Here is a 21,662-nt window from a genome sequence, read left to right as displayed (position 1 = left end):
TAGCATGGTATTCCAAAAAAAAATTATGGTTAGCGTAATAGTGGTATGCATATTATTCGTGATAACGACTAGAGGAGTACCAAGCTTCAACGGATTTGATCGGAAATAGAGGAAGATAAAGCAAAAAAAGAACCAAAATTTGCAACCACGCGATTCCCGCGGGGTGATGGCAAAGAAAAAAAAAAGTGAGTGTTGGGTATCTCCTCTCCACATTTTCTTAAGGATCTAAAGTATATGAAATGAAATGGTAGCTAATGCCTAATAGGTATATGGCCGATTTTCTTTTACATTATCTTTTTTGCTTCTTCTTTGTTTTTAATTGAAACCCATGAGATTGAGTTGAGCGCTCAAACCAAATGAGCTCCAAAGTCATACACTTTATCAGTAATTTTGCATAATTGCAAATATGGTTGGTTGTACATAAATCACGGTTCTAATTTTTTTGTGGTTGATAAAATTAGAAGATATATCACGCTATTGCGTAAGTTTTTCACATTAGAGTCTAGTATCAAAATCAGAACACCTTTTTTTGGAAACTTTACAAAGGTCTTTTTTTAAATCATAGACACTGTATAAGAAAACTAAAAGGGGATTTTATAAAAGAGGTATCAAAACATGTAAAAATAAAATCTCAACGGTAGGATTTAAGAACCGAGCCGCAAAAGCTGCATACGATTGCTCTCCAGGATCGACAGTAAATAGGAATTAGACAGAACCTCGTCGAAGTCTTCATGTCGGCTACTCTTGCTCCACGACCGCACCGGGAACACATTCCCGCCGCCGGTTTGCTTCCTTTAACCTTCTTCTTCTGGTCCACCAAGAAACAAAAACACACCATTCTCGTTGATCCTTCAATAAGAAGTAGAAAAAATGCACTTGAAAGAATAACCTTATAGTAAAGCAGGATTGTGATCGATATTGGTCCTAAAAAAGTTGTGTTTCTTGAAGATACAATTGGGTTACAAATACGCAAGATAATTGATTTCGCGATGCACACGTGTTCGGCGTAGAATGTTTTAGTAGTTAATAAGAATATGATTCGAGACATAATATTTATAGAGATAATGATCTATTTATAAGATTTTTGTTTTGTTTTTGACGTGCGTACACACACGTACAACCCCCAACCTCTAACTGAATTCTTCATTTCATTTTTGTTTATGTTCATTTCCAATTTCGATAGGGTCTCTCATTTATATTTTAATTCCTATATTCTCAAGGAGAAATGATACTGTTTGTTACGCTTTCAGTATTTAATGTATTGTTGTGACGTTCTAAATCATAGCTAACGAGTTTTTGATTCTTGAATATTAAATAAATTAGTTAATTATTTTTTGTTTTTTTTTTTTAACAAGAGTTATGTTGCATATATGTTATTGCGTGAAGGCGATATAGGTCATTGATGAATCATGTACTGGGTTCCTGATACGTGTAGAATTATTAGTTGGAGGTTGAGTTTATCATTGTTCCTTATCGGAAATATGGGTCATGCGAAAAATCCCATTCTCCCACCTTTACATTGTCAAATTTTCTCATTCCATGCATTTTCTTAACATTTAAAAGCACAGAAATAGATATGGGCCTAAAGCATTATTAAAACTTGTCAGGTCTATGTTATATTGGGCTAGCTTACACTAAACTCAAAGTCTGAATATTACATATGGCAAACAACACTCATTATATTAGCTTTAAAACATGAATGATGTACTTTATATAAAAACAAACTACTTCATCGTATAAAAAGATGTCCGAAAATGTCCCCTTCTTCTGCTCTACGCTGTAAAATTTTAAGAGCTCAAGTCTTTTTATCGAACTTCTATAGAACTCCATACTAGAATAGTAGAAACCAAACGGCCACGAACTCAAGAGAGAATGGTTAAAAAATTATCTATGCATCATCGCTAAAATATATGCGTAAAAAATATGTGTTTCTATTATTCTATATCCACGATTAGTCAAAAACAAAATGGTCACTTACATATTTGACTAATGGCTAAGTTTGACTTTAAGACTAGAAAGAGTTAGGTACTAATAATAATCAAATAAGAATGTTAGATAAATAAACAAAGTTGAGGGAGTAGGGGGTTACTACAAGTCAACGATGGGTTAGGTCGTTCTGCGTCTACCAACTAATCAGGTTGTTACTTCGTAAACTATTCTCTCCAAGATTTTTAAGATTCTCTCTACGGCTGCTTTTGATTTCTGGATGTTTATCATTTTACATATACGTCCTTACATCACTGGCTGTTTTGCATTTTGTACCCCAACAATATAAATTGCTTTCCTAATATCACATGCTTTAACATGACAGATTGTTGATAAAGATATATATATTACAAAAAGGGAAAAAAGATTACAATCTTATTTTTTGACAAAACTAACAAGGATTAGTATTGTTTTCAAATTCATGTTTCCTTTTTTTTCTTAATAACTTTCAAGAAAGAAGAATGGATGGAATTTCAAAATGTCACATGAAACAACAAAAAAATGATGTAAAGTAAAGGAGACACAAACAAAATTTTATTTCTTATTCATAAATATATTATTAGAAAAAAAATTATGTTAATTAGAGAGTGTAAAGTAGAGTGTTGATGATGATACAGAACAAAAAATGTTATTTACATATTGACATTTGATAAGATTTTAAAATATAAAAACTTCTCCTAGCTTAGCTGGGTCATGTGTGAGTTACAAAAATCAAGAAATATTTTGATAGTTCTGTTCGGTTATGAGGCATCCCGCATATGTGAACATACTGAACACCGACACTTCATTAAATGATACGATTATTAAAAATTAAGGTCTCACGTACTACTCCATAAGAGATCACGCACAGCCGAATTATTTTATAGTTCTAGATAACTTTCATTTCTAGCTCTTCTGGCAACCTTTTTTTTTTCTCCGATAAAGATTATTATACAAAAGCCTATAGAAAAAAAGGGACACGCATGTAGCGCAACTTACGTATTTCTATATTCGTTGTATAGTATAACTTACGTATTGCTGACGATGAATTCTGATAGTTATTTTATTAGCTAATTAAGGTTCCCATAGTGGTCACTGGTCCGTTTGTCATAATTACAGTACGAACAAAAGGTCCTTACTACAATACAATCCACCATTTTATTGGACAGCCTTCATGCACTTCCTTATTATTCTTCTTTTTATCGTACTGTATTCAACATTCGTTCCATAGACTAATCTCTTGGAAACGCATACGCAATCCATATGTGAAAGCAACTGAATCAAAACGAGACAATACATGTAATTATAACTTGATTTTGCGAGACTATCAATAGTTCACTATTTTCGAAACCATCATTTTTCGTCGTTGAAAATTCAATACTAGTTATCTATTCGAATTTCAAACCCATAGTTTAATGATATTTTAGAGTCTTCCTGTTTTCGAAAATAAAATAGACCTTTCTTTTGTTTTATAGTTGTGTTATGTGAAAGAGAAATTGGTGGTAGCAAGTAGGAACGTAAGCGTTATTTAGACTTTTAGTGTGTTTTGTTATTCCAAAAGAGCATTTAATAAAGCCGGTGGGGTTAATGCCTCTCATACTGTTTCCCATACTCATTTTAACGTTTTTCTTACATTTCGTCAAACTATGGACCCCAAAAGTTCTATATATATGTAGGTTCTTTTGCATTAACACGTAGTATCTTAATACTATTAAAAGAGAAGTACAAAATTAAGAATGTCCAAAATCCTAGCTAATATTACAGCAATTGCCTCAATTAAGTATTAAGGAGATGATTAATTAAAATTGAAAAGGGTAAATTTGAAATTAAAAACTTAATTAAAAAATTCAACCTATTTATCGAAGGATTCGCATGTTTTTTATGAATCTCTGATAGGGTCATTCATTGTTTTTTTCGGTCATCTCCAGATTTTTTTTCTTTGATCAAGCAAACTTGAATTGTCTTTCGGTTATGATCTGTTCATGTAAATTAAAAAACACAATCTCAAAAAAAAAATCATTTCTTCGTTGCTAACATAGAAATGAATATGTACTTATTGGATCTAGCATATGATGTATAGAAAATAGAGAAAAGAAGAAGAACTGATTCTAAGTTTGTCCAAAAATAAACTGATAAAATTTCTGAAAGAAGAAGACGAGGGTAATTTTGTTATTTATAATTAGGACAACGAAAATATAAAATGCTAGGTAGGAATCGAACTCCTGACCTGTGGGTAATCAAAATATACTCAAACCAGCATACTATACAATATATTATTAGTTATATATTAAATATCATAAGATATAAACGGGTTAGCAAAATATTTTTTGTTTAGAATGATGATGTTATATTTTATAGTACTTGGATTAATCTGTAAAACTATTGATTGCCGGTTCAAAACAGTTTACATAACTTAATAATGTTGTAGGTGATGTGATGGAACGGGTTAGAGTTTACATGAATCTTCTTATAATTTAAAGAAGATTGTATTCTTTTTGCAAATAGCACTAGGATTTTACATAATTAATAAATTTAATTAGTTATCATTTCTGAAACTATATGATCATTTTTTATTTTTAATAATGTAGTATAACATTGATATAATACTTTCTATTTTATACCAAAAGTATTATACTGGGATGTATCGCATGTTAATTAGTACTCATATTTAAGCCTATCAATTAAACCAAAGTGCGTTAGAAAAAAGGAAAAAAAAATCATGTAATTTTTTTTTTGTTGTGCCTCCGACCTCCATAACCATTGGCACGGCTCTGTAAATATGGATATCATTTATAACTTAATTAATTCCAAACTATGGTTATAAATATATAATATATGCATGAAATATTTAAAAATTAGTTTTAGTGTTGGTTTAATAGTTAAATATGTCATATGTTATAGACCCGTTCCAATTGGTGGTGTTGGTTTTTTCCTTTTTTTCTACCAAAATTACTTAGTTTTTCAAAATTAACACTTTTAACCAACATTTTAATAAAGAAGAATCAAGTTTAAGTTTTTACTAATTCATTTAATATTTAGTATTAAACCAATTCATTTAATATATCTAATGACATTTCAGTTTTTTACTTTATTTATAGATAATTACTAATTTCAGAAAAACCTCATTCAAGTCTTTCGATTAAAAGATCTAAGCTTCTCTGCTCTAAAGGGTTGAATCTCACCAATGTAAGGGCTTCTTGATTTAATGAAAATGAGGCAGTAGGCGGTGGTTTCTTTTTGATGCACTAAGTCACGGCTACGCATATTTATTATATGAACTACAAAATATACAAACATGGCAAAGAAAAAACAAATATTTTATTTATATCGGTTTGACTAATATTTTAATAATTAAAAAAGTATTAAAATATATTTAAAACACAAATAAATATTTTTTTGTCCCGCGGTTCAATCCTAGTTTTGTTATAATAAACAAAGAGTCTGAATATTCAGTGGGAAGTTTGTTTGAACATATTTTATCAAAAAAAAAAAAAAAAGCATGATTTAAAATATATTCGCTAATGATTATATATCTCTTTAATTTGTTTCCATTTGAGACAGCGCGTTGTTAATATTATTAACATCAAAAATAAAATACGGAAACATACTAAAGTTTGGAAAGTAGACCTACTCGAGTTTGATATTGATTGAGTTATATGCTTTAAATAGCTATAGTTAAGAAATAACAAGAAGAAAGTAAGGTCAGATTCGTCGATGACCTGATTCGAAATCGATTTTATCCGTAATTTGTGTGATTATGAGAAATTATCGGATTTGTGTTTCTAAAAGAGGCATAGATGTAAAAAGAATCTAGTTGTTGTCTGATCGTAATATAACAATGGGTCTTTTCACGTAACAATAATACGGAGAATCAAATATGGAACGTGTCGTCTTGATAAGTGGCGAGAGTGTAAGATGTACGGCTGTAACTTGGTGACTGAACACAACTTAACGCTAAATAAAGTGTGAACTTTGCCAACTTTACGCTATTCGGGATAGGTAAAAATATAGGAGTCGAACTCATGAAAAGAGAACATACAATATGTATAAACTTTGCCAAACTAAGCCTTCGAATTTACCATATTTTCGATTATATGTTTTAAATTGTCTCGTGAAATTAAAATATGAGTTCAACAATAAAAAAGAAGAAGATGATGTAAGTAATATTTGTCTTCTTTGATTTCATATATAGTGTTTTTATTTTTTTTATCTTTGACGAGAATTGCAGGCGATGTCGAATCTAGGAACATAGTGCATGCATGATAACAGACATTATCTATTGACGATTCCGATCTCACGTCGTCTCTATTGCTAGCTCCACTGGCTATCAATTTTTTTTTTTTTTTTTAAATATCTGTGACAGTATTTTACAATTTAATAAAGTGTGAGATATTTATATTTGCTATAAAACAACATTATCTTGAAGATGAATAAACACTTTACATTTTGTCGCCTTTATAAGTTTTATCATTTAAACCCTGGAACGCGCTTCTTCTTTGAAGTTTGAAGAGAGACTTTACACACATGGTCTCTACTTGTGTCCAACAAATTTAAATGTTGTCTCGGTGTTCGAAGATAGTATCTACTAATTGAGTATGTAAAATAAAAGTCAAAAATCAAGTAGTACACTCATTTAATTAGTTTAGTGATCTAACGTGGTAATAATATACAAATGAAACTTAATTTACGGTCTTTGTCCCTTAACTCTATGAGACTATCTCGGGGGTTTTTAGCTTGAGTTCTTAGTTATAATGTGATTAAAATTAAATCAAAATTGGTGAATATGCTAAGAAAGAGCTCTTAACTAAGAGGTTTAAGAGTCCCTCATAGTCATCGACGTGGTCAAAATTGGTTGGGTGAAACATTTTAGGAAATAGAAAAACTTTTTTTTCTTCTTCTCCCTCTTCCTTCTCTCTCGCGACGAGCGGTGGCGACGCGGCGGAAAACGATACTCTCGCATCCGGGGTCTGCTTCTTCTTCTCGCTTTTGGTAACTTTCTGGGCAAAACCCTAATACTTATATGAATTCCGTGATTAGGGCTTTGTTAAAATTGTTGAATTTTTATAAAAGAAACAAAAATCTGTGGGTTTGTATTGAAGAATCTGTTTTGTTGTTTCCTTGAAATTTACAGTACAAACGATGTTGGGTTTGATTCATGTACTTGATGAGCTCGTCAATGGTCTTATGCCACTGCTTATCTTTCAATAGCCAAAACCCTGTTCCTGAATCATCATCATCATCTTCTCTTCGTTATAAGCCCTGTGAACCGATTTCGTCGTGGGGTAATAAGAGAAGAAAGAGGCTTTGGGGGTAATATTGATCTTGTTCCTTAATTGTAAATTTTCTTCTAGATGACTGATCAATGCTCATTGACATTGTAACTCTTTAGATGCTGAGTTTATTAGAGTTCATCTTGTTCCTAATGTCCATCCTTGGACTATTTTGGGTCAGGTAATTTGTCTCTGTATTGTCTATCAGTCAATCTATACTTCAGTTCTTTTCATCTGATTTCTTGTTTAACTTTTTTTTTTCTGCAGAGTTTTGGTGGCTTCTGTGCACTTACATACTTGAGCTTTGAGCCGGAAGGACGGAAACAAACTACTGCTAATATCTTGTACAGGTTTCCAAGTATTTCTAATTATATGACTAATTACTTGTAGCTTGGATGATTGGTTCACGTTGGTTAATTAAATTACGGTTTTGGATTTTTATATGTAGATGATATTTCCATGGATGTTTGATGAGACTCATGCTTTGAAGCCATTCAATGCTGCCACTGCTGATCTCTTGGCCAAGATAGAAGCTTCACCTCCCTATTACATGATTGCAAAACCATCGAGACTTGTATGTATGAAGCCAGGAACTCCCTGTTGCAGGTAAATTTTGTAACACACAAACGTAACCTAGCTGTTATAGTAGTAAGGTTCCAAGAACTCAATGGACACACTTTTGTTTATATAGGAAATCTGGGATGAAGTTGGTGAGAGTGATGAAGAACGAGACAAACCGCTTCTTCAGATTGAGGAGGAGTGGCTCAATGTTTACAAAAAGAAGGTTGAGTAGGCTGCAAAATCTCGCGCAGAGCTTCTTCAGACCTTGTCTGATGCTACTGTTGAACTTTCCAATCTCACATCTGCTCTAGGGGAAAAGAGCTATATTGACATTGTAAGTCATCTCTCACGTCTACAAGTGGAATGCTATTACTAGATGATTTATAGGGTGATTCATTGTCTCTGTCTCGATTGCAGCCATATTAGAGTTCAGGGACGATCAAAGAACAGCTCTCTGCGATAGCACCTCCTCTTGAACAACTTTGGCAACAGAAAGAGGAAAGGGTCCGGGCGTTTTCTGATGTACAATCACAGATTCAGAAGATATGTGAAGAGATAGCTGGCGGTTTGAATAATGGGCCTCATGTGGTTGACGAGTCTGACTTGTCGCTGAAGAGATTAGATGAGTTCCAGAGGAAACTCCAAGAGCTCCAGAAGGAGAAGGTAAATTATTAGTTTGCATATGGTTGATGTGTGGTCTATGTTTGCCTTCAGGCCAGAACTAAAACTGCTTTGTGTTTGGGTACAGTGATAGGTTGCAGAAGGTGCTCGAGTTTGTGAGCACTGTCATGATCTATTATGAGATGCAATAATAAAATCTTCATTGTTTAAACATTTAAACTTTCAATTTTTTTTTTTTTAAACTAAGAACCTCACTTATAAGAGTTTAGCATTGGAGGAGTACAATTTTAATTAACAAACAAAAGGTTCTTATTTTATAAAAATATACTTTTTAATACTAAAAAAATTAAGAACCCAAAAATACAATCTCTAACTTTTTTTTTTTTTTTTTTTGCTTACATGCATGATTTAATATTTATTTATATAGGTTAATACTTAATACTATTCGAACCTAAATTATTTGAATGTTTTGGATTAATGACATGAATGATTTGTTTATATTACTGAGTTACTGTCACTTTTGTGTAACCTTCCAGATTCAAACCTATATTGTATAATGCATATTTTAATTAAGAAAAGGTTAACACTTAACACTAATGATTTTTCTGTTAGCAACCTCCAAATTAATTATAAAAAAATCAAGCGACTTTACCGGTTTTAAATTAAAAAAAAAAAACGAAAAAAGAACAAAACCAGTGGTTTAATTTGAAAATGCAGAAACCGACAAAAAGCATAGAGTGAAAAAGAAAGCGCGTGAAAAAAATGGTATGACCAAAAGTTTTAGCAAAATCCCTTTATCGTAATTCCCTTTTTCTATTTTCTTCTTCTTCTTCGTAAGTTCACTCTCTCTTTCACAACCATGCTCCTGTAACGGACCACACATCTTCAAAATCAGTTCATCGTCCTTGATGTAACTCTTATTCTCAGCTTTCTTGCGTATTCCACCTCAACAATTTGCTAAAATTTCAAACTCCTGAGATCTGAAAACATCTTGTTTTCATCGTCTCTGGATCATCTGGTACTTGCTTTTTTCTTTACTCTATTTGTTACTTCTTCTTAGTTTTGTCAATTCGAAATTTCAAATGTGACAAAACTCATTCTATAATAGATATGATTTTTTTTTTTTTCTTTTCTTGACTTGTCTCAGATTTGATCGGAGTTTTGGAAATAAAAAAAATGGGTAAAACCGCCGGAAACAGAGACTGGACTCAGATCTACGCCATCTACGGAATCGAGCAATGGCAGACACTCGTCTTCCTTCTCTTCCATGCTTTCTTCTTCTCTCTTCTCTCTGTTCTCTTCCTCATCTACTTCGACCAGATTTGCTTCTTCCTCGATTCCTTCTTCCTCTCCGGCGCTTCCAGGTTAGCCGCCGGTTTCACTGGCGCTGTCACCGGTCTCTCCGCCGTCTGTCTCCTCTTCGCCGCCGCTAATTTCGTCTACTCCGATGTTCCGCTTCAGTACGAGATGGCTCAACGCATGGTCAGCTCCGTCGGTGACTGGTCTTGTGTCAAAACCGCTCTCGATCTCGGATGCGGACGTGGTATCCTCCTCAATGCCGTCGCTACGCAGCTTAAGAAAACCGGTAGCTCCGGTCGGGTCGTCGGGTTAGACCGCTCTAAACGCACCACTCTCTCCACTCTCCGCACTGCTAAACTCGAAGGTAACAACAACAAACATTTGTTCCCACCCGAATCAATTTTGCGAAATTGAAATTGTTTTTGATTGATTTTCGAAAAATTCGCGTAGGTGTTCAAGAGTATGTGACTTGCCGTGAAGGAGATGTGAGGACGTTACCGTTTGGGGATAATTACTTCGACGTGGTGGTGTCTTCTGTGTTCGTTCACACGGTTGGGAAAGAGCACGGTCAGAAATCGGTTGAAGCGGCGGCGGAGAGGATGAGAGTTCTCGGTGAGATTGTTAGGGTTGTGAAGCCTGGTGGTTTGTGTGTGGTTTGGGATCTCTTACACGTGCCGGAGTACGTGCGGCGTTTACATGAGCTGAAGATGGAAGATATCCGAGTCTCTGAGCGAGTCACGGCGTTTATGGCCGGAAGCCACATCGTGTCTTTCAGGAAACCCAGTGAACTCGTCGCCGGACCCCGTGAAGTCCGCCTCGATTGGAGATGTTGACGTGGCGTTCAAAACGGCAGCGTTTGTGTGTCGGGTTCGTTATATATAAAGCAAACGGCACGTAGTCCAAGTCTGGAGGTTTTGAAAACAATAATTGTGATATACTATTAATTACGAATGTAAATCATCAAAACGTATGTTGTGGGCGTCTGGGGAGGCGAAGCGGAACCGGATGCTTTGATGGAAAGACAAAAACGCTGCGGTTGCGTTTATAGTCTTGTATTTATATGAAAAAGCTTTAGCATATTATTAACGCAGAATCTTTTAGTATGTGCGTGATTAAGATATGAGTCTTTTTACTGTCGCGTTAGCGTTTTCAAAAATGCTGGTACAGTGGTACAAGACTAACGTCGTGGAGAGTAGTAGCAAAAGAAACCATTAAAACTGTGTAAACGAAAAGATAAAATAAAAGAAAAATTCGACCTTTGTTTGAGTGAATTTCAAGAATGTCGTCTTCGTCTATGTACATTTATCGTTGAGGCATTAAATGACCAGTCATTGTCACATCACGTCAATGTAATATCTGTCTCCCTTATTTATTATTGAATTAAATTCTCTCCAGCCATTACCCCCAAAGAAGAAACTACACCTCTAACAATTTAAAAAAAAAAATTCAACATCCTAGTTGTAAGAGTTGCAACCCGCATATCTCCTAGTTGTATTCGTTGCAACTCGTATAATAGGATTCGAACTCTGAACGCACGTTGTGCGCATGGAGCTTGCAACCACTGAACTATTGTGTTTTTTCGTTGAACACTTACTAATTTAATTTTATTTAATTTTAATAACTTAATAAATATTGTTTTTTTACCATTTGGGACTAAATAGAATGGAACTGGAGAAAAAGAGACTTGAGAGATTTTAGTCTTTTATTATTCTAATCTACTTGGACCATGATTGGGCCAAGCCTTAAAAAGCTACTTTTTCTGTAGAGAACGAACACACACAGACACACGGCAAAGCGTGCACAAGCGAATTCTCAAAACGTTGAGTTGATACACAAGAAGCAATGCCGTCCCGTCTGCACTCGACAAAGAAAAACAACACGCCGTTTAACTAAACTTCACAAGAAGCCACGTGTATCCATTCATATAGTTCCACGTAATCATATCGAAGATGAGGCGCGCCAAGATCGCTCCTACTCTCTCTAATCCTTTAGTCTCTGTAACTTGTAAAGCTTTTCACTCACATCATCAATGGCTTCTCCTTTGTCTTCTTCCACCATCGGTTCTCACCGGATTTTATTTCTCCGCCCTTCACCTCTCAACCGCAGATCACTCTTCGTAAAACCCAAATTACCCTTTAATCGAACCAATTACGGAGATTTCCGCATGCGTTTGCTTTCTACATCCAGTAAAATTGGTAACACTAAGGTCAGGTTTAAAAATATAAGCTCTACATTGATGTCACATTAGGGTTTACTGTATTATTCATCTATAGGCACAAAATTCGATTTTTTAGGGTTTTAGTGATGAATTGGTATTTTATTCGTCTACTGAAAAGTTTTTTTCAGCAGTGCAGGAACTTATACATTCTTACGATTCTTCAATTGATTCAAAGTTGAACCCTTTTGAAGCTGGAACTAAGAATCTCGAGAAGTTGGTTGCAACGATTTTGATATTTGTTCAAGTTTGGTCTCCAATGCCTTTGCTTGGTGGTCTAGACTCTGCTTACATTTCACCTGCAGAGGCGGTTCTTTATTCTCCGGACACGAAAGTTCCAAGAACTGGTGAACTTGCTCTAAGAAAGGCTATTCCTGCTAATCCAAGCATGAAGACAATACAGGCTTGTCACACACTGTCTTTGACTTCATATTGGTTAATTTGGTTTTGATAAATTAGTGATTACTCATTGTGTTATATAATACTATATTTTCGTTGCTTAGGCTTCATTGGAAGATATATCATATCTTTTGAGAATTCCGCAAAGGAAGCCTTATGGTACCATGGAGAGCAATGTCAAAAAAGCTCTAAAGGTAATTAATTACTCTTATTATTTCTCTATAAAGACTCTTGATTGGTTGGCACTGAAGTTATAGAGTTAGCTCTTGATTTGTATTGTGTTTGCAAGAATATTGGAAGCACAAGATTGAATCCTTGATGAAATTTTTTCAGGTGGCTATAGATGATAAAGATAAGATATTGGCTAGTATACCAGCAGACTTGAAAGACAAGGGTTCAGAACTCTATGCAACTATGATTGACGGCAATGTACGTGGGAATTTAATCGCAACTGTATTCTCAAGTTGATGGACTGTTATCCCTGTAGCAATTTCATAGAAGATGATTTTGTATAATGAAAAGTTCTCTTACTTTGCAGCTAACTGCAATAGGCGGTTTTCTGTTGTAAAGTGATTTGGTGTTGCTATAAGCGGGTATAAACCTTATAATCTTTTGTTTGATAGGGTGGACTTCAGTCACTTATAACATCTATTAAGAAACAAGATCCTGATAAAGTGTCCCTTGGCCTGGCAGCATCACTAGATACTGTTGCGGAACTGGAGTTGTTACAGGTACTTGCAATTCTTCTGACCCACCTCATCTCTTCTGGGTATGTTGAAACACATAAGCACAAGATTTAGCTGCTGATGTTAGAAATTGTTGTTGCAGGCATCTGGATTGTCATTTTTACTTCCTCAGCAATACTTAAACTATCCCAAGTGAGTCCCATTTTCTGTTTCTCTGAGTTAATCTCCTCTTGTTGGGAGCAAATTAAACAGATCTTCTGTGGAACTATAGGTTAGCAGGTAGAGGAACTGTGGAAATGACAATTGAGAAAGGTGATGGTTCTACATTTTCAGCTGAAGCTGGGGGTGATCAAAGAAAAAGTGCTACAATCCAGGTATCAAAGTCACATGTTTTCGAAGAAAAGTGTTGTTCTTATATAATAATCCACAATCTCTCGAGCTGTTCGTTCACCAGACGCTGCTTTGCTTATATTATGGGTTCAGATCGTTATAGATGGATATTCAGCCCCCCTAACAGCAGGGAATTTCGCAAAACTGGTAAGGTAGTTTACTCTAACTTTAACCTTTGTTAGCTACACATCCTGAACCTAAGAAGAGACGAATACTCTTAAATCTCGAAATCATGTGGCACAAACTGTTTGCTTCTCGGAATGTTCAGGTAACTAGCGGTGCATATGATGGAGTCAAACTCAATACGGTGAACCAAGCTGTTATCACAGAGGATGGGAGTGGTAAGGTGGAGAGTGTTAGTGTTCCATTGGAAGTAATGCCTTCTGGACAGTTCGAACCTCTCTACAGAACCCCATTGAGTGTTCAGGTATACCAAAACCGCTTCTACTCCAAAATAAAGACCGGAAAAGCTGACTTTGTTTTTTTTGCATTTTGACTTTGGAAGGATGGGGAGTTACCAGTTCTTCCTTTATCAGTTTATGGAGCTGTCGCAATGGCGCACAGCGAAAACTCAGAGGACTACTCTTCTCCTTACCAATTCTTCTTCTACCTATACGACAAAAGAAACGTATGCATCACTCCAAAACTTCCTTAGCTTGATCCCATTTTAAAGCCAAAGGAGCTTCCTTCTGATCTTTTTTTAAATTTGCAGTCTGGCTTAGGTGGTTTATCCTTTGACGAAGGACAGTTCTCTGTCTTCGGGTATTGGCTTTAAAACATTCTTGTTCGAAATTGCAGAACGTGCAAGTTGCACTTGAATTGATGGTTTTGTTGTTTGCTCCAAAATTCTACAGATACACAACAGCAGGTAGAGATATTCTTGGGCAGATCAAGACAGGAGATGTAATCAAATCTGCAAAACTAATCGAAGGCCAAGAACGCCTTATTTTGCCTGCTCAAAACAACAACTCATCCACTTGATTCCTTCTTTCTTTCTTCCTTCCTTCTTTGTATCCAAAAATGTTCTAACACTTTCTTGTCCCCGTAACAGAGTGCTAAGTTTCCAAATCTCTGCAATTGTGTCTGTATCTTATTTGATTTCCAACATTACAAGAAAAGAAAAGAAAAGAAAAAGAAAAGCCTTTGAAGTTTATTTACATTCAAACAAAACAAAGAAGTTCTCAGTTATATGATATCAAACAGAAGACATTTTACAGAGCCGGCTAGGTGTTGGTCGGAAGTTCAACCACCGGAGATTCATCCGCCTGATCGGAGGCGTTAAAGCTCTCCTTAACACTTCTTTGCTACCGTCACTGGCCTTCCTCATTAGCCTCTCATCGCTTGGCACCACAAACCCGTGTCGCGCACACTTTGTCGAACCAGGCCGTCCAGAGCACGTGCAAGCTACTCGAACCCTCAGACCTGAGCCATGACTCCTCCTTCTGACCCTGTTTGTCTCGGATCTTCCAGGCATCTCAACGCCTTCTCCTGATGGGATCCTCCTTCTCACAACCTGCATAAGTTACTATTGTTCTCTCTTCTTACATAGAATTATGCAAGAAACGTTTCTTTATAAATGAGCTGTGTGTGAGAGAGAGAGAGTCAATGAGTCTTCTTTCTTTATATTAATATGGAATTAGAGAACAGAACCATTGACCTGGTTACATGTTTTTTTGTAATGGAGAGGTTGGTCTACTTTTCAAATTCTGAATGCTCCCAATTTGTCAAAGTTTGAATGTTTGACCAATTCCATTTCACCAACAAGTCAACGACGCATCTTTTGAAGAACAAAGTGAGAAACTTCAATGCCCTTACCAAATGAAACATACAGAATTAGTACTTTTTTTGCCAAACTCTCTCTACTACTAATATACTAATTCTTTACCAGCTTTGCAAACACAATGTCCAAAGCTTTTTATAATAGGATCAGGATGGATCCATTCTACTGTAGACCATTATGGGGAATAGTTAGTAATTTAGTGAGGTCCATAGTAAGTTTCCTACCTCCGCAAGAGGTCCATGTAATTTTGAATAATTGGCATTGTCATATTATATCATATTGGAATTTTTTTTTTTTTTTTTTATATATAATGGGCTTTTGCATAATTTGGCTATTTGGCGGACCTCCTCTAATTTTGTTTCCCTTTATACCATTGTGTGTGTGTCATTTAGTTTAAGCTAAAATGAAATTTACTTTGTAAATTCAAGCTGTAAACCTAAATAATTTTGCGCCAAAATATAAAACAAACAAGTTTCGCCTATGAAATGAAAGTAACAAAAAAAAACATTATAAAAATATCATTTGCAAATTTTAAATCAAGACTAAATTTAACATTAGAAATAGAAAACAAAACATCAATTCATATAACATTAACATGATAGCAAACATGTAGAAGGCGGATGGATCCCATCAGGAGTCATCATTTAGATTCAAATCCTTGGTACATCCATGACTACATCATGTAATGATGACTCACACAAATAACTGAATTTGTGAATTAAAGTGTTTATTATCCTATCCTCCTACAATAATAAATGATTTTTTATATAAAAAAAATAAATATAGTTTGGAGGGTTTCTAAAAATTCACTCCTATCGTAATCAAACGGATCGTCATGTAGTCCAAATAGAGAGTTGAAGACAGCGTTGGTTCATATTCCCCGATCCGTGCATATTTCATCTCTTCATTACCTCTCCACCAACCAACCCTTATTTTACCTTCATTAATATTTCATCCCTCACCTTTTTTTATTTTCTGTATCTAAAATCCATAAAATATAAGTATAATCACCCAATTTATTACGTATACACACACATACACCTTCTGTTTGTATTGGGCAAAATAACATCATGATGTGTATATGAGGTAAACCAATTGCAGTAGTGATAATAGATTGATGCCGCTTTGGTGCTCTTTATCTTTCATGTTTGTTGTGGTTGTTATTAACAATGGTTGTGGAAGTAAATTTGTGTTTGATGTATATTGACTTCTTGGAGTGAAGATGTTTTTTTTTTGTGGAAAAGTTTAGGATCTTATTGTACAATCCATGAAAACAAAACGTATTGACTGGTTTTCATATTAAGAATCTCTCTATAACATGTAACGGTTGTTTTGCTTTTCTATTACGTAGCTGTCGTCGATCTTCGTTGAGCATGCATTTTCCTTGCCTCTTAACTGTCCCCTTTTTCTTCATCTTTTATTCGCTTTTTATTTATTTTGTTAACTCTATTTAGACAGAATCTGAAATCTAAAATAATTCAAGGAATCGTATGAGCTAGCCTCAAGGATATATATATATATATATATATATATATATATATATATATAAATTAAGAAAATTTAGAGAAAATTTGGATGTGAAAAATATGGCAAGTGTTATCTGAAATAAATACAATATGTTTTCCAAAATGAAGCGCTATTGATATATAAGAAAAATTGAAAGGTGGTTTGTACTTATTATCCAGAAAAGGAATGTAATTAAAGGCGTCTTTAATTTCTTGGTTTAAAGATAATGATTCCTTTTGCTGATGTAGAAGCATATGGTCCATTGCTGGCCAATCTTTTTTTTTTTTTTTAACGTACCACACACACAGTATGCTTTTATGCAATATATCTTTTGATTCTATTTTTCTTCTAAACCCAGTTTTTTTCTGATAAATCATGGACGACTAGCTCTATAGAAAGAACATATAATATACGATATCGTAGTGTTTATAGTTTCTTTTAAAACAACTTTAAAGCATGACGACGACACAAAGTTTAATCAAACTATTTCCTTAAAGTTACATTTATTTTGGTGTGCTTGTAACTGTATGGTTAACGGAATATATTTGGGGGATGTCTAATCAAAATCTAAATTCTGAGCAGATTGACAGAATAAAAAGAAAAAAAGTAAGGTTGTGAGCGGGTATAGAAAAGAAAAATTGTGAGCAGAAAATGACACCCACACCTGAACATATCTGGAAACTCTTTAAAGTAGGAGGTTATTTGTTCATATCATATAATTAATTTTGATCAGTGACAAAATTACTACAGTTTGAGACTTTGAGGTAAGATAAATATGTTATACAGTAGTAGCTAGATTCAATTGCTTTTATTTAAGTTCTTTTTTAGACGTTATAAAATCGTTTTTCTTACCTTTGAATCACTATTCTACTAACAAAATTAAACTACAAGATTATAACATATGAAGCTGTCGAAAAAAAAAACAAGAGATTATAACATATGAAACAAACGCAAATTTTTATGTTTAAGATAATCATAATCTGTTTTCTTCTTCTTCTTCTTCTTTATTTCTCGTTATTTTAGTTGCGAGTTTGTTTGGCTCTTGCTTCCAACAAGATTATGGGTTGACGATACAAAATAGTTTCTTACTCTATAAATTGAGGATTGGTTTGGTATGAATTTAATGATACAAAACAAACAAAAAAATATGATAGAAAATAAGAAGATAAATCACAATCAACGTGAGATGATGGCCCTCGTATGTCTATAAAAACATAATATCATAATATATTATATTTATAGCTTTACATGCAATTATTGAAATTTCTTATCTACACAACGTACGCAGTTGAAGCTTATCATTACTTTGAATCAGTTCAGCATGTTCAGGTCGTTTCTAAAGAAGATTGGTTTTCACGATCTTTTTATAATATAAAGTCTATGTAAATGTGTTTTTTTTAATGTGTACACATGCAGTGGCAACTGCGTCGTTATATAAGAAGTGGCATATAAAATTAGGAAAAGGCAAGTCATGGGCTAGAAATAAGAGATGAGTCTAATAATCCACTTGGATGAGTTTTTTTTGGTAAAACACTTGGATGAGTTCTTGTTTTGAAAATATACAAAATCCTTTTATATATTACTCTCGGATGTTTCTCTATTAATACGGTTTTGGTAAAACTGATGACGACTAAATTGGTCAGATATTTTAAAAGTGTTTTGGGTTTAATCGAGAAAATAGTGACTACTATTAATCGTTTAATCCACTCCATACAATAATGGCTTCGTGTCCATTTTTGTTCAAAAGAAGTGCTTTAGCTAGGCTTTAGAATATTTGATATTCTACTGATACGATCCATCGACCATACTCATCAGTCAGCTCATAGAAAATATCTTCCAAAGTTTTATAAGAAATATCTCACTCCAAAAACACCATTGATATATAGCATATGTGAAGAAATAACACAGTTTACACTTTACACAACTATTTTTTTTCTTTTTCTTAAATCATCTCCTTTACAAGAAAATACAATCTCAAAATATCACTGAGAGAATTATATGCATCAATACAATATATCTATATATAAAAAACATCTAAGTATATAATTTATACATTTAATAATAACAATTAAGAAACAGTAATCGTTTTCTTAAGAATAAAAATCCTATGTTTCTTGTATATGTTGCCTCAGTACTTCTCCGCCTCTCTAAATAATCTCCTTTCTCTAACCCCTATGACCAATTTTAAATTTACCCCAAAACATATACACAAATCTCAAATTTATATAAAATTTAAATAACCCCCACCAATCGGAAAAAATTTCTTCACACCGGCGGCTAAGAACACATATTTTGATTTAAGAAGGGTACCAGTTTAGACCGGGTAACTGGTACGGCGTCGTTCTGAATAATCCATCTCCTAACACACCACCACCTTGTTGTTGCATCATTGGTGGAGTCTCTTCCATCATCGAAGAAGACATGTTCGAACAATCTCCACCACCGTGAAACCGCTTGCTAGGAGATGCGTCCTGCTCCTCCTCCGCTACAGGCCAATACGGCACAGGAAGAGCTCGTTTCTGATTCGGCATCATCATCATCGGGACTGAGTCGGTACCCATGTTGTTGTTGATCATGCCACCACCTTCGTATAAATTCGTATTACCGTCGGAGTAAATACCGTAACCACCGCCGGAAAACTTCCCAGGGAAGAAGTTCATCGATCTTGAGACATTATGGTGATGGTGGTGGAGTCCAGTAGCAGCAGCCGCCATTGACAAAGACGGAGGAATCTTCCTGAAAATGTAATCAATCATATCGTGATCCTTATCGTTATCCACATGTCGACCTGCGTTGTTCTTCTTGTAGATTCTACATAACACCCAATCATCAAGCTACACACAAGAAAAGCAAAAAAAATCAAGATCAAGAAAACTCAAGATCAAGAAAATTCAAGATCAAGATTGTTCGAAAAAAGAATCATATAGTTATTAAAGATGAAATAATACTCTGAGTGAGTTTTTCTTGTTGCCGAAGTCACAACCAGGTGGTCGATTGTTGAGTTTGTTTTCGATGAGACGATACTCATGCATGATCCAATCACTTTTAACGCCTTTTGGTGGTTTACCACTGTAGAAGACGAGTGCCTTCTTCACACCGACTTTTTGGTTACCGTCGGAAGCAAGAACCGGTTTATCTGTACCGGTTGCTTTCCAGTATCCTGAGGTGGCGGCTCTGTTCGGTCTTGCTCCGTTTGGATACTTCCGATCTCGAGGACTGAAGAAGTACCATTCTTGCTCTCCAAAGGAAGCTTTAGCTATATAACCATTAGAACAAAACAAAAAAAAATAAACAGTTTGATCATACGTCATCCATCACACACAGAGATGATCTCTGGAAAAAAAAAAAGAACTAACAGATTCAAATTCAAATGAATCGAATAATGAAAAAAAAAAAAAAAAGAGTTGATGATGATGATGATGGTTGAGGGTGTGTGTACGTACCAGGAAGCTCCCATGGATCGAATTTATAGAGATCGACCTCGGCGATGATAGCGACAGGTAAAGGAGCGGAAGCAGCTTTGCGTTTGAGGTAGTGAACCACAAGCTCTTCGTCGGTTGGGTGAAAGCGGAAACCTGGAGGAAGGTTAGGTTGCGGCGGTGGAGGACCACCGGAAGAATCGGTGCTCTCCATTGTAAAACAAATCTAGTACAGTGATCGGAGGTTTTGGTAGGAGAAGAAGCTCATATTACTACTACTACTCTCTGAGATTTTATACTCTCTTTTTTACCAAGAAAAAAAAAAAAAAATTGCTTAGAGATTCTTTTGTTTTTTTTTTTTGGGGTTGGGAGAAGGGAGTGCTGAAAAATGCTTCACAGACTCGGCGTTATCATTCTTTTAAATGGGCTGTGTAGAAAATGCCAATTTTGTGTGGGTTTTAATCCTCTGTTCTTTCTTACATATTTATATATACACCCCCGGAGATTTACGTCAATTTACAAAACCATACTATATGTTTTTACAGAATAAATAATGACACTTAAGTTAGCAGTTAGCACTCTCACATGATGTCATCATATAAACGATATAATGTTATATATATATATATATATATATATTTTTGTAGTATGGTAACTTTTTGGAATATTTATTTATAAATATTTAACAGAATATCTTTCACTAAATGACTAAATTTTGGATATAATGGTTGGCAAATAATAAGTATAAAAGAATTTGTATTTGGGAAAATGCTCTCAAGTGGTCAATATGTGATCACTTCTTCCCATGTTTTTCTTAAGATGAAAATTATATTGTCAAAGATGCTATTTTCAAAACCACACAATTTTTCTAAACATAACACGTAATTTATACATTTTTTCGCTCTGTGTAAAAAACCCTATCAAAGTTCTAGAAGCGTTATTAAAAACCACAGAACTTGTCTTAAAAAAACTTACAGAAAAAAATATTCAAACAATAACATATCTTAGTTTTTTACGTCAACATTACCATACCTTTAGTTACTGAAATAGTGTAGAATCATATATTTGATGTTAATCAGTAATCAGCTATAATTAATTAAAAACTAAAAAAGAATTCCCAATTTTCAGCCGATTTTAGTGTGTTTTGGTTGCACTAAAGGGTCTAAATGTGGCGACAATGCGACACATATACAAAGCCTGACTAATCATGTCGAGTCTGTGTAATTACCAAGCTAACCAAATTGCATGAGGGTTAATTAGTCATTATTTCTTTTTTTCTTCTGCGTTAATGACTTTTTTTTTATGTATAACCTCGCGACACAGACGAACTACGACAAACCAAGATGAGGCTGAGATTAACGTCAGAAAACGATATCTCTTTGCTAAAGAGAAAATATAAATTGTATGATATAAATCGCTTTCGTCGTCATTAGTCCATGACAAAATTACAGTAACACATTAAAAAAAGAAAAAACAAATACTCGATATATCTTTACTATAATACATAATTAAGACGAAATCAACAAAAGAAAAAAAAAAAAAAAAAAAAAA

At 34.4% G+C, this 21,662-nt stretch overlaps 5 protein-coding genes and 1 long non-coding RNA gene across 11 annotated transcripts; 3 read left to right on the top strand and 3 right to left on the bottom strand.

Moving 5' to 3' along the window:
• LOC109130514 lies at positions 504-1,028 on the bottom strand. The gene has a single exon (XM_019240118.1). It carries the CDS (start codon positions 836-838, stop codon positions 632-634), a length of 207 nt encoding a protein of 68 aa, XP_019095663.1. The 5' UTR covers positions 839-1,028; the 3' UTR covers positions 504-631.
• Positions 6,546-8,632, top strand: LOC104780312. Of its 4 annotated transcripts, none has more exons than XR_766697.2 (7): positions 6,546-6,954; positions 7,097-7,416; positions 7,503-7,585; positions 7,684-7,841; positions 7,927-8,130; positions 8,214-8,459; positions 8,545-8,632. It is a non-coding gene; the product is annotated as an uncharacterized LOC104780312 (long non-coding RNA). The 4 variants fall into 4 exon arrangements; XR_766699.2 differs by having other exon boundaries at positions 6,551-6,954; positions 7,097-7,275; positions 7,355-7,416; positions 8,214-8,632; XR_766693.2 differs by having other exon boundaries at positions 6,548-6,954; positions 8,214-8,632.
• Positions 9,210-10,863, top strand: LOC104780302. 2 transcript variants are annotated; one of them, XM_010504806.2, is made up of 3 exons: positions 9,210-9,435; positions 9,565-10,080; positions 10,167-10,863. In XM_010504806.2, exons 2-3 carry the CDS (start codon positions 9,594-9,596, stop codon positions 10,547-10,549), a joined length of 870 nt encoding a protein of 289 aa, XP_010503108.1. In that variant the 5' UTR covers positions 9,210-9,435; positions 9,565-9,593; the 3' UTR covers positions 10,550-10,863. The 2 variants fall into 2 exon arrangements, with proteins under 2 accessions (XP_010503108.1, XP_019102036.1); XM_019246491.1 differs by lacking the exon at positions 9,210-9,435 and having other exon boundaries at positions 9,559-10,080; positions 10,167-10,819.
• LOC104780264 (peptidyl-prolyl cis-trans isomerase CYP37, chloroplastic-like) lies at positions 11,672-14,559 on the top strand. 2 transcript variants are annotated; one of them, XM_010504768.2, is made up of 12 exons: positions 11,672-11,922; positions 12,071-12,334; positions 12,435-12,524; positions 12,664-12,759; positions 12,954-13,061; positions 13,144-13,208; positions 13,288-13,390; positions 13,500-13,553; positions 13,675-13,833; positions 13,912-14,034; positions 14,119-14,168; positions 14,261-14,559. In XM_010504768.2, the coding sequence occupies exons 1-12, from the start codon at positions 11,746-11,748 to the stop codon at positions 14,385-14,387; spliced, it is 1,416 nt and encodes a 471-aa protein (XP_010503070.1). In that variant the 5' UTR covers positions 11,672-11,745; the 3' UTR covers positions 14,388-14,559. The 2 variants fall into 2 exon arrangements, with proteins under 2 accessions (XP_010503070.1, XP_010503082.1); XM_010504780.2 differs by having other exon boundaries at positions 11,673-11,922; positions 13,159-13,208.
• LOC104780289 lies at positions 14,394-15,100 on the bottom strand. Its single transcript, XM_010504789.2, has 2 exons — positions 14,565-15,100; positions 14,394-14,477 (listed from the first exon to the last, which is right to left on the bottom strand). Exon 1 carries the CDS (start codon positions 14,923-14,925, stop codon positions 14,602-14,604), a length of 324 nt encoding a protein of 107 aa, XP_010503091.1. The 5' UTR covers positions 14,926-15,100; the 3' UTR covers positions 14,394-14,477; positions 14,565-14,601.
• On the bottom strand, positions 18,574-20,543 carry LOC104780254 (NAC transcription factor 56). Its single transcript, XM_010504759.2, has 3 exons — positions 20,136-20,543; positions 19,641-19,948; positions 18,574-19,526 (listed from the first exon to the last, which is right to left on the bottom strand). The coding sequence occupies exons 1-3, from the start codon at positions 20,323-20,325 to the stop codon at positions 18,990-18,992; spliced, it is 1,035 nt and encodes a 344-aa protein (XP_010503061.1). The 5' UTR covers positions 20,326-20,543; the 3' UTR covers positions 18,574-18,989.

This window comes from Camelina sativa, chromosome 1 (genome assembly GCF_000633955.1).
Source record: "Camelina sativa cultivar DH55 chromosome 1, Cs, whole genome shotgun sequence".
Classification (NCBI taxonomy): Eukaryota; Viridiplantae; Streptophyta; class Magnoliopsida; order Brassicales; family Brassicaceae; genus Camelina; species Camelina sativa.
Note: the sequence above shows the minus strand (reverse complement) of the source record. Positions and strands in the feature narration are given on the sequence as shown.